The sequence below is a fragment of the Canis lupus genome, chromosome 8 (assembly GCF_003254725.2).
Source record: "Canis lupus dingo isolate Sandy chromosome 8, ASM325472v2, whole genome shotgun sequence".
Taxonomy (NCBI): domain Eukaryota; kingdom Metazoa; phylum Chordata; class Mammalia; order Carnivora; family Canidae; genus Canis; species Canis lupus.
Window position 1 is genome coordinate 68,225,425 of NC_064250.1, and position 27,263 is coordinate 68,252,687.

General features: G+C 52.4%; 1 protein-coding gene and 1 long non-coding RNA gene across 2 annotated transcripts in view; one reads left to right on the forward strand and one right to left on the reverse strand.

Annotated features, from left to right (window-relative positions):
• LOC112657091 (cholesterol 24-hydroxylase) overlaps positions 1 to 26,450 on the forward strand; it is a 28,768-nt gene extending 2,318 nt beyond the window's left edge. Inside the window, exons 2-15 of the mRNA XM_025442912.3 lie at positions 4,322 to 4,402; positions 4,945 to 5,026; positions 12,091 to 12,164; positions 12,641 to 12,727; positions 13,954 to 14,092; positions 14,832 to 14,942; positions 15,948 to 16,098; positions 16,307 to 16,369; positions 18,240 to 18,312; positions 20,653 to 20,737; positions 21,252 to 21,362; positions 24,665 to 24,753; positions 25,467 to 25,533; positions 25,691 to 26,450. Coding sequence (XP_025298697.1) covers positions 4,322 to 4,402; positions 4,945 to 5,026; positions 12,091 to 12,164; positions 12,641 to 12,727; positions 13,954 to 14,092; positions 14,832 to 14,942; positions 15,948 to 16,098; positions 16,307 to 16,369; positions 18,240 to 18,312; positions 20,653 to 20,737; positions 21,252 to 21,362; positions 24,665 to 24,753; positions 25,467 to 25,533; positions 25,691 to 25,858 — 1,381 coding nt within the window. The 3' untranslated portion in view covers positions 25,859 to 26,450. The remainder of the gene's footprint in view (positions 1 to 4,321; positions 4,403 to 4,944; positions 5,027 to 12,090; positions 12,165 to 12,640; positions 12,728 to 13,953; positions 14,093 to 14,831; positions 14,943 to 15,947; positions 16,099 to 16,306; positions 16,370 to 18,239; positions 18,313 to 20,652; positions 20,738 to 21,251; positions 21,363 to 24,664; positions 24,754 to 25,466; positions 25,534 to 25,690) is intronic.
• LOC112657092 (uncharacterized) lies at positions 23,041 to 25,018 on the reverse strand. Its single transcript, XR_003134860.3, has 3 exons — positions 24,580 to 25,018; positions 23,755 to 23,905; positions 23,041 to 23,228 (listed from the first exon to the last, which is right to left on the reverse strand). It is a non-coding gene; the product is annotated as an uncharacterized LOC112657092 (long non-coding RNA).
• Positions 26,451 to 27,263: the final 813 nt, after the last annotated feature.

The following is a 27,263-nucleotide window of genomic DNA, read 5'->3' on the forward strand; positions in this document are numbered from 1 at the left end:
TTTTTTCACTCAGCATCATGATTTCAAGGTTCATCCTTGTAGTAGTATGTGTCTGTATTTCTTCCCTCTTATGCCCGATTTCTCCCCTGAGTCCTACACTGCAGAAGCGACGTGTGACCTACAGGTGCGTGTGGGTGGGTGGGAGAATGGGAGGAGGTTAATTATATAATACTAATTATATAATTAAACGTAATTATAGTTGGGCTCTTTATTCTAAGGAGGTGAACTGAACGATGCATATGCAAAAAGATTTGGGATTAACAGTTGTTTGGTGGTCACATATAAACCTGTGCTAAATGAAAGTTCTGGAGCCTCTTCTAGCTCATGCTTTGGTATCCAAAGCCTGGATCCTCAAACCGTGATTGGCAACACCATGGTTGGCAAGAAGTGTACATATCGGGTCTCTGGTAGTAACGTTTGCCCCTTGGTTGCTTCCAGGCTTTGCCAACTTTCAGGCAAGGATCCCTCTGCCTTACAAGGAGCAGCTGCTGTGCTCTCCCCACCCCTACCCATCTTCCTCCTTATCCAGCAGGTGTCACCAGGATGCCCTCTCCTCCAGGATACCCTCCTGGAGTTCCCCACACACAACATCCTACTGCAACCATCCGTGTAGCGGCTGAAAACTCAGACCCCACCTTTGGGTCCCACACAAACACTTGTGATTTCTTCATTTCCCTGTCACTGCTCTCAGCTTCCTCATCAGCCCCCACTCTCCTGGCAGCGTGGGATGAATGTAAACTTGACAACAGAAAGTTGTCAAGAGAGCGTCTCTCTCTTCCAGTTTTTATTTATTGCAGAATAAGTTTTTCAAGTGCGACTCTTGGGTGGCACTGGTTCCCTACTCCCGTTCCCACTTGCCAAACTGCCCCAGGTGGGGCCCGTTCAACAAATGGCCCTTTGGCTCCTGGCGATGGTGGAGACCCCACCCCTTACTGGCTCTGTTGGGTGGCGCACCCAACCTTGGGTGCCCAGCTGAGCACTCACCACCCCTCCCACTGGCATGGGGCACAGTCATGGCCACTCACCCTCACTCCTGGAGGTGTCCCCCCCCCAGCCACTGTGTGGGCTCCCTTCATCCTTGGGGCTGGCCTCACAGTGGACCCTCCAGGTGACCTCTGCTTCTTTACGATCCAAGACTTTGCCCTCAGGAAACCTTGGATTGCCGCTGTGCCAACCACAGTGTTATGGGAAACTGCATGTGCCACGGACCCGGCAGGGCGGAGGATTCTCACCCGCCTCTGTCTCCCGGGGGCAGCCCTGTCATGCTCAGCCTGCCAGCAGGGGCCTGCCTCTGTCCGCCCCCAGCCCCATCCCAGGTTCCACCTCCTGGGAATTCTGCATCCCTTACCTATTTCCAACACCTGGTCTTCCTGCCCTGCCTTTGGCTCCCCAGCGCCCCCTGCAGGGGTCGGAGGGAAGAGGTTTTAGTTTCCATCCGTGCCCGGCAGTGGGACCCCACACTCCTCTGTCCCCTTGGCCCTCTTGGGGTGTCACTCACCTTCTCCCCCAGGTGGCCGTGGGCCCCCGTGCTTACGGCGGAGGCTCCCAGACAGGCCTGGGACAGTGAGGAACGCCTAGATCCTGTTCTCACTCAGGTGGTCCCCAAAAGAACATTCTCCCCAAACGGGCAGCTGTAGGGAGTGACCCTGGATACCAGATTATTCTGGAAATACAGCCAGTCGTGTGGGACTGGTGGAGCAGCGGAAGTTCAGGGCCGCTCACCCCCGTGGGCTTCAGCTGCCCGGCAGCCGCCCTGCACTTCCTTCCTCGTGCATTTGCCGCCCACTCTTGAAGTGTTTCTTGCTTCTCTTCAGTTCCTGCCACCTCCCCCTCGATCCCCACTCCCAGCCTTTCTTCTTGCCTCCTACTTCCCTGAGTAAATGGAGCAGCCTGAGAGAACTTCCTTCCAGGGCTGTGCCGCCACCGCCAGCTACCCCCATCCCTTCCCAGGGCCCACGCGCCCTTCCCACGGGGACCTCAGTGCTTCTGGCCACGGGGAGCCGTCCCCTCGGTTCAGCAACCCTGGCCCCAGCCAGGCCCCCCTCCTGTGCCATCAGTTTTCCTTGTCTCCTGCATCATTCTGATTTTTATATAACATGTTGTAAAACAAAAACAACAAAAAAAACACACACAAAAAAATCCATCTCTTCCCTTCCCATTCCCTCCAAATGCCACCCCCTGTCTCTGCACCCCCTCAGCACCCACCCCAAGCCTGTCTATCTTTGGGCCCCATCCTTCCTTCCCTCTCTTGGGCCTGCCACCCCCTGGGGCTCTGGCACCCACCTCTCTGCCCACCCTGCTTTGGCCGAGTGACCTCCCGGGAGCTGCGCCCAGGGTAGCGCTTCCGTCCTGCTCTTGCCCGGGCCCAGGGCAGCCTGGGGTAGTGCCAGCCCCTCCCCTGTCCCGCTCTCTCCGTAGGCTCCCCACTCCACACCCCTGGCTCTCCTTGGGCCTCCCCAGCGGCTCCGGCTCAGTCTCCCTGGCCGGTGGTCCCTTTGCTGCCTGACCGCCTGACTCAGTCCTGGGGTCTCTTCTCTGTCTACACTCGCCCCCCCTTGTGGTCTAATCCAGTTGCTGGGCTGTGAGTGCCGCCTCTCTGCTGAGGACTGTCCTGTTCACATCTCTAGCCTGGCAGGTCAGAAAGCCAGTAGAGCAGGTTACCTCTGGGAGCAACAGAGGTGCAAACCCCCCCTCCCCGGGGAGCTCTGGGAGCTGACCCCACCCAGGTGGAGGTCGCAGGGTCATCTGTGGAGGCTGCTGGGGAGGGGGGTGGCAAGCTGGAACTTCAGGCCCCCCCTTCCTGCAGGCAGAGCCTCAGTGCTGGCCCTCAAAACCCCACCTGCCCGCACGGACAAGGGCATGATGGGGCCTGCTGCCCCCCACCAGCTCCTTCTCAGGCCTCCTCGCCTTAGTAAGTGGCAGCCCCATCCATCCTTGTAATGCTCAGGCCAGGAGACTTGGCTCAGCCTGACAGCGCTCTCACACCCACACCCACAGCAAGTCCGCTTGGCTCCTCCGACAACACGCACTGGAAACCGGGTTCTCGCCTGCACGGGTCTGAGCCCTGTCCCCTCTCACAGCCCCTCACTGGTGTCCCTGCCTCCATTCCTGCCCCCACCCGCCCCATATACTCTCAGCACAGCAGCCGTGAGATGAGCCCTTAGAAACCCGTCAGACCCTGTCTCTGCTCCACTCAAAACCCTCCAGTGGCCCCCATTTCAAGGTCAAAGCAAAAGTTTCAACAACAGTGCACAAGGCTGTTGGTGATCTGCCCCCTACCTTGAGGACCCCATCCCGTGCCACATCGCCCTCAAACACTCCTCTCCAGCCTCAACACCTTCTCCCTGTTCTTCAAACTTACCAAGCACACTCCTACCTCAGGACCTTGGCACCTGCTCTTCCCTTTGCCTGGAATGCTCTTCCCCTACATACCTGGGCAGCCAAGTCTCTCACTTATTACAGCCCAAATGTTACCTTCTTAGAGGGACATTTCCTGACCCGCCTGCAGAAAATAACAACCCCCGTCCTATCTCCACCTCTGATTACCTAACCCCCTGATTTTTCTCCCATCACTCTCCGACTTCATACTTACTTACTTATTTGTTTATTTGCTCTCTATCTCCCTCCAGGAAAGGTGAGGTCTCTGACCCAGAAAACTCACTCTAGATGGTGTAGTAAGTGAGCTTGTCTGGAATAAGTCACACGGGAGATAGGAAACACCTTAAAAATGTGCCACAAGGTGACACCAGACAGACTTGTTCACATTGTGGTGATCACACCAGACTTACACATCTGCACTGCAGACTGAGCATGACTAAACAATCCCTGGGTGAGAAGGACCTTGGGGTGACCCCGTCCTAGCCGTGCCATGGTGGGCTGATGACCACCTCTCTGGCTGCAGCTCCCCTGCCTGTGGCTAACAAACTACCTTCCTCCAGGTGGTGGGGGCGGCTCAGGTGGAAAGAGGGGTGGAATGGTGCCCAGCATGTAGTGAGTGTTCCGTGGATGTGTCAAGGTAATTGCACACAATACCATTGTTCACTTTGGATGTGCCAGCCCCTGGCCTCTGCACCAGGGAGATGGTTTCATCCTTCTCCATCTCCCCTCTATGGAAAGCTCTGGAGCTGGCCAGACCTGGGTTTGCATCCTGCCTGCATTCCAACCGCCAGGTGCCCCGGAGCCAGTGCCACAACTCCTTGGGCCTCAGTCCTCCCATCTGCGAAGTGGGCCTAATGACGCCGACCTCCCGGAGTCCTGCGGGGGGAGGGAGCACTCTTTAATGGTGACTTCTGGTGATCTTAACGTTTCCTGTTTCTTCTAGTTTCCTTCTAGGACACCTCCCCTACTTCTGGAAAAAGGATGAGGTTTGTGGCCGCGTGCTCCAAGATGTGTTTTTGGATTGGTGAGTCCTGATTGTCGTTTGTTGCCCTTACTCCAGCCCAGGGCCCTCATGCCTCACCCCCCCGCCCCCCCCCCCCCCCGGTCAGCGTACACACTTCCCCCCGCTCGGGACAGGTCACTCCCACCCCCAAAGTTCCTCCCCTGAGTGGAGAGGTAGGAGAGGCTGGTTCAGAAAGCAGCTGACTCTGCCTTTCACCAGCGGTGTGACCTGAGACCGGCCATGAGAAACTCTGAGCCTCAGTTTCTTCATCTGTGAGCTGGGTGGGGTGTGTGACTCGGTCATAGTCAGTGTAGACAATGGTGCTTTACACTTGCAAAAGCATTTTCGAAGGCACGATATCGCTTGGTTCCCAGCAAAGGAGGAGTGTAGCAACCCTACTTCTATGGATGTGGGAACTGAGACCAGTGGGGGGTGTGACCCAGCAGAGAGACCATGTCAAGCCCCTCCTGGGATGGGACACCCTGATCCTCCTGCTGGGTAGTGAGGATGATAGTCACCTCTCCCATAGCTGACAACTTCCTTTGGGTCATTCTGGTTTCCAGGGCTAAGAAGTATGGCCCCGTTGTGCGGGTCAACGTCTTCCACAAAACCTCGGTCATCGTCACAAGCCCTGAGTCGGTCAAGGTAGGAAGCAGAGTGGATTCCATGGGGAGGGGCCTTCCCTTCCCTGGGTTGTGGGCATGAAACTTGACCCCAGGGACTGTGGGGAAATTGTCCCAGAGGCACCAGAGTTTGGGCTGGTTTCCCAAGGATCCAAAAACGTATGGCATCTTTCTCTCTGACCACCCACTGTTTGGGAGTTTTGCCCAGGGGGTGCACACACATTTAGCTAGCTAACCTCCCTCAGCCTTGGTTCTTTCATCTTCAGGGTAGGGATCATAACCCCTCTGTCTCTGGGCTATTGTGAGGATTAAATAGCCATTGATTTATTTAATAAATATTCATTTACACAAATATTTATTTAATAAAGGGGCAAAAGACACTTAAATGCACTTCTTTGTGTATTTCATTATATTAACCCATTTAATCCTCACAGGGAATAAATGACAGTGCTTCATTTCTCACAGTGGGTACGCAGCAGATGTGCAGGGTGGTTCTTGGCATGAGAGCGGGAGAATGCAACTTACGGTCCAGATCAGGAGAAAAGCTGAACGACCATGGTGTCTCTAACAGGATGCTAAAAATCATTTTTAAAAGTTTAATTTCAAATATGGACACAGTTTAAGATTTTTCAAGCATGCTACCAAAAACCATATACAAAGAACTTCATGACGCTCAATGAAAAAAGTTGAACCATATATGTTAATATGATGAGTTGCATTGGTTAATATTCAAGCGTTAAACCAACCTTGCATTCCCGGTCATGATAAAATTTGCTCATCTTCTGCTAAGAATTTTTGTTTCTATATTTATTATTTTCTTATAATTCCTTTGTCTGGTTTTGGATCAATAGACCTTGAAAGAGGAGTTGGGAATGTCCCCCTTTCTCTGTTTTCTGAAAGAGTTTGTATGACGTGGTGTCATTTCTTCCTTGAATGTTTGATAGGACTCACTGGTGGAGCCATCTGGGCCTGGCATTTTCTCTGAAGGAAGCACCTTTTGTTTTGTTTTAATTAAGTGATTTATGGCCATTCCAATTTTCTGTTTTTCTTGGGTTTAGGTAATTTGTGTCTTTCAAGGCATTTGTCCATTTCATCTAATTGTTAAAATTATTGATATAAAGTTGTCCATAATATTTATTGATTAACTTTTTCATGTCTACTGGCTCTGTGGTGCTATACCCTCTCTCATTCCTGCAGACAGTAATTTGGGTTTTCTCTTATTTTCTTAATCAGGCTTAAAGGTTTATCAATTTTATTCATCTCTTCAAAGAACCTGTTTTTGGTTTTATTGGATTTCTCCATTGTTTGTCCATTTTCTGTTTTATTGATTTCTGCTCTTTAGTGTTTCCTTTCTGCTCTTTGTTATTTCCTTTCCCTCCTTTATGATTTCTTTTCCTTCCTTCTGCTCTTTATTATTTCCATTTTGAGTTTAATTTGTTCTTGTTCAAATTTTTTAAGGTGGGAGTTTAGAAACTTGATTTTAGACCTTGTTTCTTTTCTAATATAAGCACTTACAGCCGAACATCTCCTCATAAGTACTACATTAGCAATATATTTCAATATATTGTACTTTTATTTTCATTTGGTTCAAAACAGTTTCTTTTTCTTTTTTTTTTTTAAGACTTTATTTATTTCAGAGTGAGAGAGCATAGGAGCAGGGGGAGGGGTGGAGGGAGAAGCAGACTCCCACTGAGAAAGGAGCCCAATGTAGGGTTCAATCCCAGGACTCCGGGATCATGACTTGTGCTGAAGGCAGATGCTTAACCAATTGAGCCACCCAGATGCCCCTCAAAACACTTTCTAACTTCCCTTGTGATTTCTTCTTTGATTCATGGATTATCTAGATGTGTGTTATTCAATTTCTAAATATTATGGTATTTCCAAATACCTTTTGTTATTGATTTCTAGTTTAATTTTTTTTAAACCTCATTCGTTTTTTTTAAATATTTTATTTATTTATTCAGAGAGAGAGAGAGAGAGAGAGAGAGGCAGAGACACAGGCAGAGGGAGAAGCAGGCTCCATGCAGGAAGCCTGACGTGGGACTCAATCCCGGGTCTCCAGGATCACACCCCAGGCTGCAGGCTGGCGCTAAACTGCTGTGCCACCAGGGCTGCTCGATTTCTAGTTTTATTCTATGAGTTCAGAGAAAATACTCTTCATGATTCAATTCACCCAAATGAATTGAAGCTTGTTTTATGACCTCATATATGGTCCATCTTGGTGAATGTTTATGAGCATGTAAAGATTTTTAAAATTTTTTTTTTTAAAGATTTTATTTATTTATTCATAGAGACACAGAGAGAGAGAGGCAGAGACACAGGCAGAGGGAGAAGCAGGCTCCATGCAGAGAGCCTGATGTGGGACTCGATCCCGGGTCTCCAGGATCATGCCCGGGGCTGCAGGCGGCGCTAAACCGCTGCGCCACCGGGGCTGCCCAAGATTTTTAAAATTTATTTATTCATGAGATACACAGAGAGAGAGGCAGAGACACAGGCAGAGGGAGAAGCAGGCTCCCTATGGGGAGCCCGATGTAGGACTGGATCCCAGGGCTCCAGGATAATGCCCTGAGCCAAGACAGATGCTTAACCACTGAGCCACACAGGCATCTCTGTTTATGAGCACTTAAAAAGAATGTATATTCTATGATTGTTGAATGGAATGTTTTAGAAATATCAGTTACGAGAAGTCGGTTGATAGTATTAACCAAATCTTCTAAATCCTCACTAATTTTCTGTAGTTGTTTTAACAATTACTTGGAGAGGAATGTTGAACTCTCCAACCAGAATCATGAGTTTTTCTATTTCTGTATTTGGTTCTATCAATTTTGCTTCATGCATTTTGGAGTTCTGTTATTAGGTGTGCACACATTGAAGACTGATGTGTCTTTGTGATTAATTGACCCTTGTGTCTTTAGAAATGTCCTCCTAATTTATCCTTGGTGATATTCCATTTCTTGAGGACATTTTGTCTAATATTAACAGAGCCACTCCAGTTAGTGTTGCTTGGTGTATCTTTTGCTATCCTTTTATTTTTAACCTATCTCTGGGTTTTTATATTTATTTATTTGTTTGTTTTAAAAATTTATTTATTTGAGAGAGAGAGAGAGAGAACGAACGAGTAGAGTCGAGAGGGAGAAATGGCCTCCTGGCAAAGCTGGGAGCCCAATGTGGGGCTCGATCCCAGGACCCTGGGATCATGTCCTGAGCCAAAGGTAGACACTTAATCAACTGAGCCACCCAGGCCCCCCTGGGTTTTTATATTTAGAGTGGGTTTTGTATAAATAGCATATAGTTGGATTTTGCTGTTTTATAGTCTCAAAATCTCTTCCTTTTAATTGGAGTGCTTAGGTTATTTATATTTATTGTAATTATTGAAATGCTGAGGTTTACAGCTACCATGCTGTTATTTGCTCTCGTCTTATCTGTTGTTTGTCCCCTCTTCTCCTTTCTTGCCTTCTTTTGGATTGAATATGTTTTTTTTTAAAGATTTTATTTATTTTGTCATGAGAGATACAGAGAGAGAGAGAGAGGCAGAGACATAGGCAGAGGGAGAAGCAGGCTCCATATGGGGAGCCTGATGTGAGACTCAATCCTGGGACTCCAGGATCATGTCCTGGGCTGAAGACAGGCTCTAAACTGCTGAGCCACCCAGGGATCCCCATGATTGAATATGTTTCAGTATTCTATTTTATCTCTACTATTTGCTTATTAGATCTCCTTCTCTTTCTCTTAGTAGTTGTCCTAGGATTTATAGTATAATCTTTAACTTAGTCTATCTTCAAATAAAATACTACTTAATCTCTGTTTACTTTTAAGATTTTCTGTTTACCACTGGTGTCAGGAATTTGATTATGATCCACTTTGGTGTACTGTTCTTTTTTTTTAAGGTTTTATTTATTTATTCATGAGAGACACAGAGAGAGAGAGGCAGAGACATAGGCAGAGGAAGAAGCAGGCTCCATGCAGGGGGCCCAATGCAGGACTTGATCCCAGGGCTCCAGGATCATGTGCTGAGCCAAAAGCAGACACTTAACCACTGAGCCACCCAGGTGTCCCATGTTCTTTTTTTTTTCTTTTGTCCCATGTTCTCTTTGTTAATGCTACGTAGGAGTCTTTGAACTTCTTGGATATGTGGGCTACTTGAGCATATTTTCAATATTTGTAACAAATGTGTAAAAGTTCCTGTCTGCAAACTCCATCATCTCTGTTATTTCTGGGCCTGGTTGTAGGTAGATTTTTCCACTCTTTGGCATGTCTAGTGATTTCATATTGGATCCTGAACATTGTCAGTTGTACATTTTGGAGTGCTCAATTTTGTCTTATTCTTTTGAAGGGTGCTGGAATCCATTTTGGCAGATGGTAAAGTTATCTGTGGATCAGTTTGATCCTTTCCAGGTTTGCTTGAAGGCTCTTGTAGGGTTGGTCTAGGGTCGAATTTTACTCTAGCATTAGCTTAGCCCCACTACTAAGGAGTGACTCTTCTGGGGACCATGTAAAGGCCTTATGTCTGAGGTTTAACTCTGGCCAGTGGGAACTTGAACAGTACTTGGCCTGCATAAGCTCTGAGAATCGTTCAGCATATAATTACTCAATAATCCTCCTTTTTCCTGGAAGTTTTTTTTTTTTTTTAGATTTTATTTATTTATTCATGAGAGACACAGAGAGAGAAGCAGAGACATAGGCAGAGGGAGAAGTAGGCTCCCTGCATGGAGCCTGATGTGGGACACGATCCCAGGACCCTGGGATCATGACCTGAGCCAAAGACAGGTGCTCAACCACTGAGCCACCCAGGCATCCACAGAAGTTGTTTTAAACTTAGTCTTGTGTTCACTGTACATGTGCCCAGGTTGGTAGTCATCCAAAGGTGTAGGGATCCTATGCAGATTTCTGCACAAGAGCCCTTTGTATGCATAGCTCCCTCCCCTTAGTTCCTCTGCTCTACAAATTCTAGTCTCCTCTGATCTGTCTGGACTCTGATTTCTGTCTCATCAATTTGGTAAGCCTGCTGGGCTATACTTGAGTTTTATCTTTTAGAGCCTTTATCCTGAAATTGCAGAAAGCTGGAGTAATTAATCTTTGGTCGTAGGCTCACATCTTTTTTTTTTTTCTCTTTTCCTTCTCTTAGGATTCACAATCCTGTACTTCCTGTTGATTAGTATCTGAAAAGAGACATTTCATGCATTTTGCCTTTTTTAAAAAAGATTTTATTTATTTGAGAGAGAGAGAGAGAGAGAGAGAGAAACAGCACAAGCAGGGAGAAGGGCAGAGGGAGAAGGAGGGGTAGACTGTCCACTGAGCAGGGAGCCGGATGCAGGGCTCAATCCCAGGACTCTGGGACCATGACTTGAGCCAAAGGCAGACTGAGCCACCCAGGCACCTACCTATTGTTTTTTATTGCTTATGGCAGCAGGGCAAGTGCCCAGCAGTTGTCCCTTAGTGCACAGAAGATTGCAATCAGTGTGGACAACCAGGGAAGGGAGCAAGGTGCTGAGGATGTCCCACATGCCCCTCATGTCCCAAAACCTAGCTCATTGGGCCTTCAAAGGATCCCCAGGCCCAGGGATAGCAGACACAGGGACACCTGACTATGGGGACCCCTGATTGGAGTCTGTGCTGAGGCTGCTGTGCTTCAGTGTGGGGACTCCTCAGTTTAGGTTGGGAGGGTTGGCACAGACCTTGGACTATTTAAAAATGTTTGAGAGGTCCTGGGAGTTGGGCCTTTACTCTCATGGGGACAGAACCTGCAGGAGACGGTAGTGGTTTATAAATTGGTTTATAAATGACAGCATTTGGGTGAGGGTGGGGTCCCCAGGATATGGCTCATGACCCAAAGTCAGCCATTTTGGACATTTTCTTTCAGCTGAAAAATTGATATTAGGCCTCTGAGCTAAGCTCCCAGATACCAGAAGCTCCTGGATTAATGTACAGTCGAGATATCGCCTTGCTGCTTCCTAGTGCCTCCAGGGTAAAGTTCAGTGATTCATAGGCAGGCCTCTGGGATCCAGCTCCCCTGCTGCGCCTCCCCACTTGTCACTCTGCCTGAAGGCAGCACATGACCTGGGCTTCCCCTCCCTGCATCACAGCCTTCTCTTCCCTCTCTCCTGTAGCAAATTGCCTGGATTCAAATCCTATGTCCACCATTCACCATGTGCATGACCTTGGGCATTTAAAAATCTCAGTTTCTCCATCATATATAAGATGAGCATAAAAATGGCACCTATCTCTTAGGGTTGCCTGCACACTAAGTGAGCTACACTCATGATGATGCAGATGTGCACCTGCCATTTATGGAACACCTGATGTGTCTCAGTGTTCTCAGACTTTTCGTATAGAGCAGATTTTTCTCTACAGCAACCTTTCCAGGCAGGCACACTTCTTATCCCCAATATGTGAGACGAGGAAGCAGAGGAGATGAGTAGTTTGCCTGTGGTCATAAAGTTAGCAAGTGGTGGAGTGAAGATGCTGAGTCTGGATCCAAATTCAAACCAGCTGACTCCACAGCCTGAGCTGTTAACCCCTTGACTGTACTGGTTCAAGAGCTGTCAGCTAATGTTATTATTGCTACCATCCAGCTTGTGATAAGCAAGTTGATCTTTCCTCTAGGAAGCCTTCCTTGACTCCTATGGCTGGGTTGGCACTAGTGATACTAAATCTGTGCCCAGGGTCTCTCCCTTATCTCAGAAGCCCTCCCTCTGGGCTTCTCCCTTCCCTTGCTCTGGTTGCAGAGCAACACCTGCCTTTTCTTGTTTTCATGATTTAGAAGGCGATGTAGTGTGAGGGCCATGCCATGCTTGGGCATTGAAGTGAGGACCCCCCACCGCACCACTCCAGCTGTGTTGCCACAGGAATATCACTTCACTCCTCTATGTCCTGCTTTCCTCATCCCCAAACAAGATGCTATTGCTTGAAGACAGGACTTCTGCAGGGTTAGGGTGAGATTGTGCTTGACGAAGTGTTCACACCACAGCGGGCACTCAGTTAAAAGGGATTGTTGGGGTGTGTTTCACAAGAGCCCAGAAAACTACTGAGTCCTTTGCAGCCTCTCATGGGTGCACGAGCTCATGTTGGCTTTTTGGGGATGTTTAGAAGTTCCTGATGTCCACCAAGTACAACAAGGACTCCAAGATGTACCACGCAATCCAGACTGTGTTTGGTGAGAGGTAAGGCACCAGGAGGGGTCGGGGGGGGCGGGGGCCTGGAAAGCCCCTAGCTACAAACAGAGGGCCATGGGGCCCAGGGTGTTGGGTGTAGCATGAAGGCCCGAGCCCTGGCTGCGAGGCACACAGCAGATGCCCCTAAATGGTAGCCACCGCTCTTGTCATTGTCACCTTCTTTCTCCTCTTTCCCCTCGGGATAGCAGGTGGGCAGGTTGAGGGGGTTGCAAGGTTGGGGCATGTGATCTCCCAATTTCTTATTGATTGACTGATTGTGGCAAAATTCACAAAAGTCATCATTTTGACCATGTTGGTTACAACTCAGTGGCATGTGGTCCATTCATGGTGTGGTGTAACCATCACCACTAAGTAGTTCAGGAACATTTCCATCATCCCAAAAGGTGACCCTGTCCCTATCAAGCCATCAATCAGTCCCCTTTCCCCCCTCCCTGTTTCTCATGTCAAGCATTTGTCTCCCGCAGACTGTTTGGCCAAGGCTTGGTATCTGAATGTGACTATGAGCGCTGGCACAAGCAGCGCAGGGTCATGGACCTGGCCTTCAGCCGCAGGTGAGTGGATCCAAGATGGTAGGCCTTGGGAAGGGGGTGGGCTTCACGGGACGGGGGCTCACCCTGGCTGAAGGGAGAGAGGTGGGGGCATTAGTAGAGAGAGAGAGAGAGAGAGCAAAGCAGGCTGCTGGGGATGCAGGCTGAGCATCAAAGGCCAAGTGACACAAGTGACAGTGATGCCTGGGGTGCGAGTTCTGGGTCCCAGAACTTCCCCACTCAGACCTCATCACTCCTCCCCCGGGCTTTTTCTTTTCTTTTTTTTTTTTTTTAAAGATTTTATTTATTTATTCATGAGAGACACACACACGAGAGAGAGAGAGAGAGAGAGAGAGAGAGAGAGAGGCAGAGACACAGGCAGAGGGAGAAGCAGGCTCCATGCAGGGAGCCCGAAGTGGGACTCAATCCCATGTTTCCAGGATCACTCCCTGGGCTGAAGGTGGTGCTAAACCACTGAGCCACTGGGGCTGCCCGGCTTTTTATTTTCTTTATTATAGTTCTCACTTTTGGTAGCATTTTACCTTTTAAATAACTTTTATTGAGATACGGTTTCCATACCATACAATTCATCACTTAAAATCAAGTAAGTTTTCGTAAATTCACAAAATTGCACAACCATCACCACGGTCCATTTTTATTTTATTTATTTATTTATTTATTTATTTATTTATTTATTTATTTTTAATTTTTTAAATTTATTTATGATAGTCACAGAGAGAGAGAGAGAGAGAGAGAGAGAGGCACAGACACAGGCAGAGGGAGAAGCAGGCTCCATGCACCGGGAGCCCGACGTGGGATTCGATCCCGGGTCTCCAGGATCGCGCCCTGGGCCAAAGGCAGGCGCCAAACCGCTGCGCCACTCAGGGATCCCACGGTCCATTTTTAGAATACTTTCATCACCCCCCAAAAAGCAGGCACTCCCCGTTTCCCTTCAGTGACCTCAGCACCTGGCAACCACTAATCTACTTTCCGTCTCTATGGATTTTCATATTCCAGACATTTCTTATACATGGAATCGTATAACATCTCTTTTGTGCCTGGCTTCTTTCACTTAGCATAGCTTTCTGAGGGTCATCCATGCCAAAGCATGTCTCAGAACTTCCTTTTTTATTATCAAATGAAATTCCATTGTACTGGACACAGCACATTTTGATTATCCATTCACCAGTTGATAGACATTTGAATTGTTTCCAGTTTCTTGGCTATCTCAACAAATGCTGTTTCCCCAGCTCCTTGGTCAGCTTGATGGAAACGTTCAATGAGAAAGCCGAGCAGCTGGTGGAGATTCTGGAGGCCAAGGCAGATGGGCAGACCCCGGTGTCCATGCAGGACATGCTGACCTGCACCACCATGGACATCCTGGCCAAGGTGATGGGAGGCCGCTGGGCATGGGAGCAGGGGTGCCACATGGGGCGGAGGGCTGCTCTTCTCTCCTCCTCCCTTGCCTTGCATTCCTCCTCTCTCCTCCTCCTCCACGCATCAGCCCCTTCTCTGGGTGAAGAGCTTCATATCACCTTGAATATTCAAAACGAGCACATGCGAGACCGCAGCTACTAACTCATTCTCTGCAAATGGACCCTGAGAGTGTGGGGACCGGGCCTGTGTCTGGTCAGTGGCGGAAGCTGGACTGGATCTCAGGTCTGCCTGCCTCCCAGCCCAAAGCCTACCTCTTCCCCTAGTGCCTGCCCTGTATCTGGCTTGGCTCTGCACCCTGGTAGGCCCAGCAGTGGCCCAATAACCCCCCACCCAGCCAAGGGCACCCCAGGCAGCTGGAATGCAGACCTAGTGACTGAAGGGTCCTTGTCACCCAGTAATTCACTGGGAGGCTGGGATAGAAGGGACACCAAGGAAGGCTCCATTTCTAGGGAAATGCATCTTCTCAAGGAAGGAAGCCAAGGTTTGTGGAGTGGCTGCTGTGTGCTAGTAGTCCTCACCACATCCCACAGGGTTGGAATCACCATGGGTCATTGTAAGGAGTCGACGACACGATGCGCACAAACCCTTAGCCCAGGGCCTGGGTCTCTAGCTGAGCGGTGCCAGGTTCTGCTCCGCGTCTTCGTCTTCCCACCCACACCCAGGGATGACCTCGCCCTTCTCTCTCCCCCAGGCAGCTTTTGGGATGGAGACAGGCATGCTGCTGGGGGCCCAGAAACCTCTGTCTCGGAAGGTGAAACTGATCCTGGAGGGTATTACCGCATCTCGCAACACGCTGGCGAAGGTACAGCCTCCAGCCCCTCCGGTGACCAGCCACCAGAGCTGGCCTTGTCCTAATTTGCCGGAGCACCTCCTCCGGTGACCTTTTTCCAGAATGGGGTTTGAGTTCCGGTATGATTGAAGTGACTTCTGAATCAGGATTTGCGAACATCACCTAAAGTAGAGAATCAAAGTCAAAGTGGTTTAAGTAAATTAGTTCATCTTTTTTTTTTTTAATATTTTGTTTATTTATTCATGAGAGACACAGATAAAGAGAAAGAGAGAGAGAGAGAGGCAGAGACACAGGCAGAGGGAGAAGCAGGCCCCATGCAGGGAGCCCGACGTGGGACTCGATCCCAGGACCCTGGGATCACGCCCTGGGCCGAAGGCAGACACTCAACCGCTGAGCCACGCAGGCGCCCCGGAGTTAATCTTTCTCTCATGTGAAATGATCCTGAAGCAGGCAATCTAGGGTGGCTGTGATAGCACCACAATGCCAGATGTTTCCAGAACATTTTGTCTTTCTGTTCCGCTGTCTCCAGCACATCACCTCATTGTTATAAGATGGCTGCTGCAGCTCCAGCCATCACTCCTGGCATGAAGGAGGAAGAAAGGAGAAAGGTGGTCCTTGATTCCCAGATAGATGCCCAGGGCCCCCTCCTGGTCCCGGGGACTTCAGCCCCTGAGCTTGGAGTCCCCTGATGCCACCCCGTCTTTTCTGCACTTGGTTTCCTCCTTCCACACAGTCCTAGCCACCTCCATCCTTCAGGGATCCCTTCTTATTTTCCGGGCATCCTTCCCATCCCACCTAGGGATTTGGTACAGGAAGGGGGAGCGGTGTTTGGGCTCAGCCTGCCGTGTCGATGAAGTCTCCTTGGCTACTTTATCTGTTCTAGAATGTTCTTGCCGTCTTCCCACCTCCCAGCTTGCCGGTGCTGCTGTGGGTTCCTAAAGGCGTTTCGGAGCTGGGGGAGAGGGAGAGGTTGACCCACGCGCTCGGTCGGCGCCCTGAGTGGGAGTTCTTGTTCAGTTTATGCCAGGGAAGTGGAAGCAGCTCCGCGAGATCCGAGAGAGCATTCGCTTTCTGCGCCAGGTTGGCAAGGACTGGGTCCAGCGGCGCCGGGAGGCCCTGAAGAGGGGGGAGGACGTCCCTGCCGACATCCTCACACAGATCCTCAAAGGTCCGAGGGCTCCCACGTGGGCCGTGGGCCGGGCCGGGCGGCAGGGGTGCCACCTGTCGGGGCGGCTGACCGCGCTCCACTCCGGGGGTCTCCCCCTGGCTTCGGGGAGAAGGGCTTTGGTTGTTTGCTGAGCGGCGGGTGGAGGGGGTGGGGGGCACGAGGGAGGCAGGCGTCTGCGGCTGGGCCCTGAACCCTCCTTGTCTTTCAGCTGAAGAGGGAGCCCAGGACGATGAGATCCTGCTGGACAACTTCGTCACCTTCTTCATTGCTGGTTGGTAGCTGGGCGGTGAGGCCGAGGGCTCGGGCTTTGCAGAGGTGGTGGCCACCGGGCACCCCCCTCAACCTTGACTCCGGGAGGTGTCTCGGGCTGTCTGCACAGAGCTCCGCTGCAGGGCTGAGGGGCTGAGGGGCTGAGCTGGGGGGGGGGGTTCTCTCTGCTTGGGGAGGTCCAGGGGGCCTTCTTGGGGGCCGCTGAGCTGCTCATGGAGCTGGCAACTGTGAGGGGTCATGGAGCTGCCTTGCTGCGCTCAGCAGAGCTTGGCCGCGTGGACTCAGGGCTCCGCCCCACTCAGGATTTGTGGGGAGGCCCTCGTTAGACCAGCACGAAAAGATGTGCCAGGCAACTTCATTCTTTCGCTCATCAAATATTTTTTTAGAGATTTTGTTTATTTATTTGAGAGAGAGAGAGCGAGCCTGAGGAGGTAGGGGGGCAGAGGGAGAAGCAGGCTCCTTGCTGAGCAGGGAGCCCTGACACGGGGCTTGATCCCAGGACCCTGAGATCATGACCTGAGCTAAAGGCAGATGCTTCACCGACTGAGCCGCCCACGCACCCCCCATCAAATATTTTTGAGCATCTTTCTTTATCCAGAAAACTTATCCTTCAGTGATTCCTCACATACCTCTTCTTTGGGGAAGCCCTCAGTGATTGCCCGATTGCCCCAGGCTCCCAGGTAGAAGCTCTCCACGGCGCCCAGAGCTCTTCTCTGCCCACGACTCCCAGGGTTACACCCTATACTCACTGTGGCAATTCTAGGAGGCCCAAGGTCTTCCTCGCCAGATTGCAGGCCTGGTGAGCCAGGGGCTAGTAGATTTTTGGAGGAGGGAGCACGCAAGCCTGCCTCTCCCGCAAGAGGGAGAAAAGGCCTGAGAGAGGAGGAGGGCCACCTAGAGGATGGGGAGGAGGAGGGACGTGCACGCAGAATCCCAGATGCCCTGGAGAGAGTTGGGGTCAGAGCTAGACTTCAGGGCCTTGTTCCCTGTTCCCACACTCACAAAGTGTGGGCTGAACAAAGAATGACCGGCCTCGTCCTGCGAGCTGGGAACCCAGGTGCTGGATAGGGCTTCTCCATGGGCTGGCGCTGTGGCCCCAGGCCTGGTTCCTCATCTCTAAAGTAGGGGCCTGGAGGGGCTCCCCAGACTTCCATCCAGCCCGTCAATGAGGGTTTAGTGACCCCCTTCAGTCCCTACAGCTCCACCCCTGTACCCTGTGTGCAGACACTGCACCTACTGGCCACCAAGTATAGGCTCCGCCAGACCCCTGGCTGGCAGTGGTTGCCACCTAATAAGCCACTTACCCTGCAGAGGGAATGCATGGGACTCAGGTGTTCCCTTCCTGGCCTAGCTGGAGGCTTTGGACTGGACCGGGTGCAGCCAGAACTCAGAACTGGTCCTCCTGCACAAACCGTGCCCTCTCGGGGGGAAGCCCCCATCGGCCCAGTCATGACGCTGGAGGTGCGTCCTCTCCAGGCCTCAGGGGTGGTGCCTGCGGCCTGGAGACAACACAGGGAAGCCTTGTTTGACTTGAATCCCAGTTCCTGTTGGGTGGCCTGAGAGAGACACTCTACTCTCAGCCTCAGCTTTGTCTTGGGCAAACTGGGGATGAAAATCCCTCCAGGCCAGTCAAGGCTCAAGCATGGTTGGAGGAATGAGCTTTAAGGGTGTGAAAACCAGATGCATGGGGGCAGAGGCCACTTACTGGCTGGCACAGGGGCTCTATGGGTGGCAGCTTGTCTCCTTCGTATCTGTGTGCCCAGCTCAGCTGCAGGGGGAGAAGGGAGGGCCTGAACTGCCACCGATGGCTTGGGGGTCTCAGAGGCAGTGGGGCTGGGCCCATGTGGAAGTCCTGTTCTCCTTTCCCACAGGCCACGAGACCTCTGCCAATCATTTGGCATTCACGGTGATGGAGCTGTCCCGCCAGCCTGAGATCTTGGCGAGGTATGGAATGGGGAGACTTGTGGGCGGGGTGGCTCCCCTGGAAGCTAGTGAAGGGACTGTCTAAGGTCTTATTCCTAGAAGACAACCAGCTCCAGCCTCCCACGGCTGAGCCTCCTCCAGCGTGTCCTGTTTCTCTTCACCCCAGGGCCTTTGCACATGCCAGTCCCTCTTGTGGAGCTCCTCTCCCTGCTTTTTTCTTGGAGAACTCTATGTCCACCCCCACAGAAGCCTTCTCCTACCCCTCAAGTAGTCCTTCTGCATCTTCCCCTCCTAGACTCCTCCCAGCTCATGAATGCATCTTCTCCTGGGACTCTCTGCTTTGAGTCTATTTTAGTCATGAAACTAGAAGTTCCGATAAAGCAGGGACCGTGGCTCTTTCCCTCCCCATGCTGTGCTCAGTGCTTGGCGGGGGGCTGGCCCCGAGAACTGAGCAGAACCCCCACTACAGTGTGGAGGAATGGCTCGTCCTCAGCTGGTGAGACAAAGGAGGGCTCCAGGAGATGGCATTTGAGCTGGCCCATTGGTTTCCTTAAACACAAACAGGTTCCCTCGAGGACCATTGCACGGACCAGCTGTGCCAGCATGAAAGCACTCTGAAAACCCCGACAGGCTCAGTATAAAATGGTTGGGGTTTTAAATATCTCTATAATAGTAATATTTTCTCTAAAAATTTGGAAAAAGCAGAAAAGCTAAAATAATAATAGTAATTATTAGTAAATAATAGTAAAATTAATAATTGTAATTCCACCCGCTGCCCAACCCTTAGGAGCAATTCACAATTAACTACGGAATTTCACTGTGTGTTTTAAAACGTCGCCCCACATTGTTGTAAATTCTTCTCCCAAATCCACTCTTTTTTTTTTTTAAGATTTTATTTATTTATTTATGAGAGACACAGATAGAGAGAGAGAGAGGCAGAGACACAGGCAGAGGGAGAAGCAGGCTCCATGCCAGGGAGCCCCATGTGGGACTCAATCCTGGGACTCCAGGATCACGCCCTGGGCCGAAGGCAGGCACCAAACCGCTGAGCCACGCAGGGATCCTCAAAATCCACTGTTTTTGATGTTGTGGATACATATTCACACACACAAACACACAACACACATACATACATACATACATACACACAATTTCTCAGTTTAACCACTTTTAAGGGCCTAGCTCAGTGGCATTAAGCACATCCCCATTGCTGTGCAACCACCACCGTTTCCAGAACTTTCTCATCATTGCAACTGACAGTGTCCCCAATAAACACTAGCTTCCCATCCCCCTCAGCCCTGGCCCCCCATTACCCCCATTCTACTATTTCCATGAGTTTTTAAAAAAGATTTTATTTATTTGTTCATGAGAGACACACAGAGGGAGGCAGAGACACAGGCAGAGGGAGAAGCAGGCTCCAGGCAAGGAGCCCGATGTGGGACTTGAACCCGGGACTCCAGGATCACACCCTGGGCCGAAAGCAGACGCTAAACCGCTGAGCCACCCAGGCGCCTCTGTTTCCATGAACTTAACTCCTCTGGACACATCACATAACTGGAATCACACGGTAGTTGACATATTTGTCTGCCTTATCCCAGCAAAATGTCTTCAAGGTCCACCCGTGGTTTAGCAGGTGTTAGAGCTTCCCTCCTTGTCTGAATAATATTCTATCGTATGGACAGACCACATTTGGTTGATCCATTCGCCTGGTGATGGACACTCGGGTTGCTTCCGCCCTTCGGCTACTGTGAATAATGGTGTACAAGTATCTACGAGACCCTACATTCAATCTGGGGGCACATACACCCAGAGTGGAATTTCTGGAGCCTGTGGCAATTCTACATTTCATTTTTTGAGGACCGGCCATACCATTTTTCCACCTACACCTGTACCTGTTACGTTCCCACCGACAGCGCACGAGGGTTCCGATTTCTCCACATGCTTGCTAACACTTGCTCCTTCTGCCCTCTGATCGCAGCCTTCCTCACGGGTGTGAAGTGGTCCAAATCCACTTTTAATACCGCATGTTCTCTAACAGCGCACATCTTGGGGCTTACTCAGCCGGCTTGCCTGCCCTGCTCACTCTGCCTCCAGCTGTTGGCTGCTGTGCACCAGGCTGACACAGGCCACGGTGCAAAGAGCTGGTTCCGTGGTGCGTTTTATTTCCTGCAGCATGTTCCAAGCAGCAAGCACAGAGGGGGACTATTGTAAGGCCCTGGAACTGCTTCCCAACTGCTCAGGCGTCTTGGTTTAGATGTGGGGGTGATCAGGGGGAGCCCCAGGTGGCTCTCTCCACCTTCTTAACCTTAGTAGGGGGGAACCTCTGCTCGGGGACGAGCTTGTCTTTATCTGACCCAACAGGCTGCAGGCCGAGGTGGACGAGGTCATCGGTTCTAAGCGGCACCTTGACTGTGACGATCTGGGGAGGCTGCAGTACCTGTCCCAGGTGTGGGGGCAGGAGAGAAGGTTCTGGGTGCATGTGGGTGCTTGGGAGAGCAGCCCCTGACTGAAGAGGGCGGTGATGCTGTTTGCAGGTCCCAGGGAGGCCGGGTACTTCCAGGAGCCTCAAGCTCCCTGCCAGGGCCTAGACTCAGCTTGCCCTCTCTTCCCCTCCCCTCCCCTCCCCTCCCTTCCGCTCCCCAATGACCAAGCACAGCAGGAGGCCTGACTTGAGCTGGGGAAGGCTCCTCTGGGATGGTGGTGCCCTGATGCAGAGGGAGGCCTGGGTCCTGGTCCAGGCTCTGCCACGGTTGTTCTGCACAACCCCCTTCTCCTTTCGGGCCTCAGTTTCTCCATCCATGACAGGAGGGGTTGGACGAGAGAACGAGGCTAAATTTGCGGGGGCCCGGGACCCAGTCCTGGACAGCTGTGTGAGTGGGAGCAAAGATGGGCCTGGGGCACGCCCCTGGCACGGTCTGGGGGACCTCCTGACTCCCTATCTCTCCGCATGGCTTCCGTAGGTTCTCAAGGAGTCGCTGAGGCTGTACCCGCCGGCGTGGGGTACCTTCCGCCTGCTGGAGGAGGAGACCCTGATCGACGGGGTCAGAGTGCCCGGCAACACCCCGCTCCTGGTGTGTGGGGGCCCTCCCTCCCCGCCCGCCCCAGGGTGACCAAGCTCTGAGGTCGGGGACGTCCGCGGTCCCGTGGTCACCACTGGGGTTGCTCATTTGAGTTTCACCATGACCTTGTGAGGTCTTCCTTCCCTTCCACACTGTCCAGTGTCAGGTTACAGTGGATGATTCTGGAAGGGAGGCACCCTGCTTACATCTGAGGACACTGAGGCTCAGAGAGGTTAGGTCACTTTCCTGAGGTCACACAGCCGGCAAGGGGCAGATAGAAGATGTGCCCAGTTTCAGAGCTGACCCCAGGCTGTCCAATTCCTTCTCTCTCTTCCCACAGCCCCTTCTTCTCCCACTGAGAGTGACTTTCCCTCCTGTCCTTTCTTTGTTCCTTTCATTTTCTTTCTTTCTTTTTTTTTCATATTCTTTCTTTGTAGAGTGAGGGAAAGCAGAGAGGCGGGGAGGGGTAGAGGCAGAAAAGAATCTTAAGCAGGCTCCACGCTGAGCCTGACGAGGGGCTCGATCTCCTGTCTCTAAGATCACAACCTGAGCTGAAACCAAGAGTCCGAGGCTCAACGGAGACCAAGCACCCCAGGCCCCCCTACTTGTCCTTTCTTTGTTGGCACACCCATTCATTTATTCCCTCATCATGCACCACGACCTCCCGGATGCCCACCCCAAACTAGAAGTGTGTCGCCGTCCTGCTTCCCTCCAGAAGCAACCACCGTCCCAAACTGTGTGCTTGCCATCACCTCGCCTTTTCGTGTCTGAGTGTGTGGACGTACACACCCGCGTGGTGCTAGGTCCTAGGATTGCTATGTGCGTGCGGGCCCTCATTGCACTGCTGTGTCATGTTCTGCTCGTCGACCCCATCGTCGATTCTGGGTCGGCGGGCATCCGAGAGGTGCCCAGGTTCCTGCTGTCTCGTGGCCCGAGCAGACGGGGCAGGAGGGCTGGGGTGTGGGACGTCTGAGTGATCAACTTGGTAAACCAGCGCCAGAGTGTTTTCCAGAGCGCCCGTGCCAACCCAGACGCCCACCAACGCTGTTCCTTATCCTTCCAACACCTGGTATGGCCCAGCTTCTTATTTTTTTGCCAAATAAGTGCCAGGAAGGTATCTCCTTGTGGTCTTGACTTGCCCCTTCCTGGTGACTGGTGAGGCTTGCAGCCCTGTGCCCCCTTTCCTCCTCTGGCCTGCCTCATCGCTATGCTGAGCTCTCTTTAGGAATTCATGGTAATCCTCTGTCAGGTATGTGCGCTGCGAATGTCGTCTCTAGATTTGTGGCTTCTCTTGTAAAGCGTTTTCAATGCTTTGAAGTTCTTAATTTTTTAGTGGTCTATTCTCTTGTTTTGTCTGAGGGAGCCCCCCACCTCCTCCCCATCCTGAGGTCAGCATAGTCACTTACATTGTCTTCCAACAGTTTCACATTTTTCTTAAGATTTTATTTGTTTATTCACGAGAGACACACAGAGAGAGGCAGAGACGCAGGCAGAGGGAGGAGAAGAGACTCGATCCCAGGACCCCCGGGTCGCAACCTGAGCCGAAGACAGACGCTCAACCACTGAGCCACCGAGGCGTCCCAATTTCACATTTTTCTTTTGCAAGTTAAGTTCCTATTACCCGGAGTGGATTTTGTGTACAGTATGAGGTAGGGATCTGGTTTTGTTTCCTGGGGGCTCCCAGAACAAAGCACCACAGACAGGGAGGTTTGGGTGAGGATGGTGGTGGTTAGCAGTGGAAATGCACTTTCTCCCAGTTCTGGAGGCTGGGGGTCCGAGATTGAGGTGTCGGCAGGGTTGGCTTCTCCCGAGGCCTCTCTCCTTGGCTTCCAGGTGGCCACCTTCCTGCCGTATCCTGCACTGCCTCTTCTTCTTCTTCTTTTTTTAAAAAGATTTTATTTATTTATTCATTAGAGACAGAGAAAGAGGCAGAGACAGAGGCAGAGGGAGAAGCAGGCCCCATGCAGGGAGCTTCCAGGGCCTCTTCTGTGTGTGTCTGTCCTAATCTCCTCTTATAAGGACACCAGCCAGACTGGAGGAGGGCCCGCCCTAATGACCTCATTGTATCTTGATTATCTCTTTAAGGAGACTATCTCCAAATACGATCACATTCTGAGGTCAGGACTTTAACATAAGAATTTTAGGGGGACACAGATCAGCCCATCGCAGCACCTGTTCTGTTTTTATTCACAAAGGAAGTGACATGCTTCTGGTCCTATTAGGCACCCGCAGCTGGGCTTCCCCAGGACTCTGTCACTCCTCCTCCAGCAGGTATCAAAGCTTCCTGATGTGTGGCTCTTTATTCTGTTTATCTGCTCCTTTTTTTTTTTTTTATTTTAAATTAACACCCCTGTCCAGGACCACCTGCCTGAGTGACCCAGGTGGTGCTTTAGAATGCCCTTACCTCTGGCTGGGCAGGTGTACAGGTGTGGGTGTGGGTCTTGAGTGGGCACAGCCCGGCTCCAATCCCGGCCCCGCTCTGGCAGGCCGGGTCATCTCTGGGCCTCAGTGCCCTCCTTGTAGGATGGGGATGATGACTCCTGAGTCACAGCTTACTGAGAAGAGTCAAAGAATAATGTCTGTCACGTGTCTGGCAAAAATCCCGAGCACACAGTAGGTGCTTTTGCTGATCTCAGACCCCTCTCTACTTTTTTAGAGGTGAGTTCCGGGCCCTCCCTTCACCCCGGCACAGAGAACCGGGGGCAGAGTGGGCTCAGGGAGCTCTTTAGTGCAGGAGTAAAGAGGCAGAGGTTGGCACCCAGAGCCCTCGTTATGGGGGGCATGTCCAGGGGCATGGAAGCCCAGTAGGGAGCGATGTGGCATGCACCAAAAGGCTAGTGGGGGCCTGGGACTCCTCTGCCTCCCCTTCCACCCCAAAGCAAGCCTTGTGCAGAATAACAGCTCTCAGGGATCCCCAGAAAGATGCTCTGGAAGCAGACCTGAGATTGAATCTCAGTTTGGCTAGTTATTTGCCGGGTGACTTCAGGCAAGTCGTGAACCTCTCTCTGAGCCTCAGTTTTCTCATCTGTAAAATAGGGATAGTTGTGCCCCCTCCACCTCCCCCCAGCCCCCCAGCACGGTGCCGAGCACGGGATGATGTAGCACGCCCAGCTGGTCCTTGGCACACTGGGCTGTCCCCTTCCTTCCTGTTAGGCACTCTCCAGGACCAGTGCAGTCCCACCCTGGCCCAGACAGGCGGGTGGAGTGTGTGTGGGGGGTGTGGGCCTACCTGGCTCCTGGTCACTGGGTGGGTCGGGGAGACGTGCAGGTGCTCGTCTTTGGAACCAGAGACAAGTGGATCCTGTGCCCTGCAGTTCAGCACCTACGTCATGGGGCGTATGGACACGTACTTTGAGGACCCACTGACTTTCAACCCCGATCGCTTCAGCCCCAAAGCGCCCAAGTAAGTCTCTCTTCAGGCTGTGCATGCGGGAGAAGGATGGACCAGTGACCACCGGTCGGAACTGCCTATGCCCTCTGAGCCCACAAAGCTTTCCAGATCACTGAGAGGGAGTTGTGAGCCCTACTCTGCCCCCTTGAGCGGAGAGGCAACCACAGCTCAGGGAAGTTGGGTAACGTGCCCAAGGGCACGCAGCCAGTAGCCACAGAGCTGGGGTTGAGGCCGGTTCAGACTGGTTCTAACAGCCAGGCTCATAACCAGTCCCTTGTGGTGGGAAGCCCCGTGACTCAGGCAACAGACCGCACCTCCCCTTGCCTTGATGGTCCTATCTGAGAAATGGGAACCCAAAGGCTCCCTCTCAAGCTTACTATGGGGGTGAGTGTCTTAAAGTCCAGTGGTGGGGGTGGCCAGGCTCCAGGGACAGACCACCTGCGTCCAGCCCAGGCTCTGCCCAGAACTGGACATGTGACCGGCCAAACACAGAAGTGACATTGGACCGTGAGATCCTGAGTTCCTCCTCCTGTGAACCAGAGATAATAACAGCTCCTTCTGGAAGGCTCCAGAGGAGGATAAAATGAGAAAATGCTGATGCAGAGCTTAAGGGAGACCAGCTGTTGATGTTTTCCGCGTGTGCAAAACCCAGCCCTGGCCCAAAGCCATTCCCCGGGGAGGGACGGGATTGTCACCGCCGCCTCCTGACACCTCTCTCCCTGCAGGCCGAGATTCACCTACTTCCCCTTCTCTCTGGGACCCCGCTCCTGCATCGGGCAGCAGTTTGCTCAGGTAGGAAGCCAGGGCGGGGTTCTCTGCCCACAGCTGTCCGGGGTGGCGTCTTGTCCTGGGCCAGGAGGCATTTCAGAGCCCTGGGACCCCCGGGGCTGCGGGGGGGGGGGGGGCGCCGGGCCCCGTGCCTCCCGCCCTGCCTCATTTCTGCACACAGATGGAGGTGAAGGTGGTCATGGCCAAGCTGCTGCAGAGGCTGGAGTTCCGGCTGGTGCCCGGGCAGCGCTACGGGCTGCAGGAGCAGGCCACGCTCAAGCCGCTGGACCCCGTGCTGTGCACTCTGCAGCCCCGGGGCTGGCAGCCCGCACCCCCGCCGCCCTGCTGAGCGGGCCTGGGGCGGATGGGACTCCTCGGGCAAGGGCTGCACCCACGCTCCTCTGCAATCCCACTGCCACCCACCCCGCTCCCCGCCCCCTTCCCCCGGGGGCACCCTCCACGCTGGCTCCCAGCGGGCCCCCTGCCAACCACCACCTGCTTCGCACCCCTCCTTCCCCGCCAGAGCTCCCTGTCTGCTGCTGACTCCACGCCCTTCCTGGACTGGCCCCTGCCTAACTCCTAGCCGCTGCCCAGATGTGCCGTCACCTACCCCGACCTCTCTGCATAGGCCACTCCCTCTGCCACACACACCCTAACTCTCGCTCACTTCCTAAAACCCTCTTCAGGTGTCACCTCCTCCAGGAAGCCCTCCCTGCCACCCCCGGCCGGGCCAGGGGCCCCTCCTCTGTGCTCCCTTGGTCACCTGTGCTACCTCTAACACCACACTGACCACACTGTATTGTGAGTGTCCTTTGATGTGACCGGCCACCCTGCCAGGCTGTGAGCGCCTCACGGGTGAGGTCTGTGTATGATTCGTCTCTGAGCGCCCCCACCCCGGGCCTGGCACAGAGTCGATGCTCAATAAATATGTGTTGACTGCATGAATGAATGGCCACACCGGGCCAGAGCGCTCTGGTCTCAGTTTGCTCATCCGTAAAATGAGAGTGATGTTGAAGCCGGTCTAAGGGCTAACGCAGGTCTGGAAGCTGCCCCTGCAGATGCCCAGTAATGCCAGCTTGGGAGAAGACGGCCCAGGCTACCGGGAGGGCCCTGTGTTAGTGGAATCCCATTCCCTGTGTTGTTAAGCAAGACCGTGTTCCCAGGTGTGGTGTGAGGTTGGGGTTATAGGCAGGGTTTTGAGAGCTTGATTTGATGGGGTCTGAAGCCCTGGGGCCTGTGTGGTCTAGCCTGTTCCCAACAAGGGTGCTGATGCCCCAGAGGAGCTCACAGAGGCTAGATCTAGCCCCCAGGACCTCTCTTGGGGACAGCTTGGTGGACCTGAGCACCTGGCCTGGCCTCGCATCTGCTGGCATCCTCTGCCCCTTCTGGCACAATGCTTCCCCTCCTGACCCAGTCAGAGAAGGCCAGTGGGCCCACCCCTGGGAGGTGAGATTGGAACACTCCCAGTGGGTACAGTGGGTGGGGGAAGACGTCATTCTTTCCTCCCTGGAGCCTACAGGTGACCAAGGGGCAATAAATACCAGACTAGCCATGTCTTCTGGGCCCATCCAAGGAGTTTCTCCTTCAGCTCTTCGGAGCTTGGCTTCCTGCAGAGAAAACAAAATGCCCATGTCCACTGCCTGGGGTACGTGCCCTGGGAAGGTGCCCTCTCCTCACCGGGGTGCGGGCTGGCCCTTCCTTTACCTCGGCTCCTCCGTCCTTGTGTGGTCTTGAACTGAGGGATCTTCCTATTT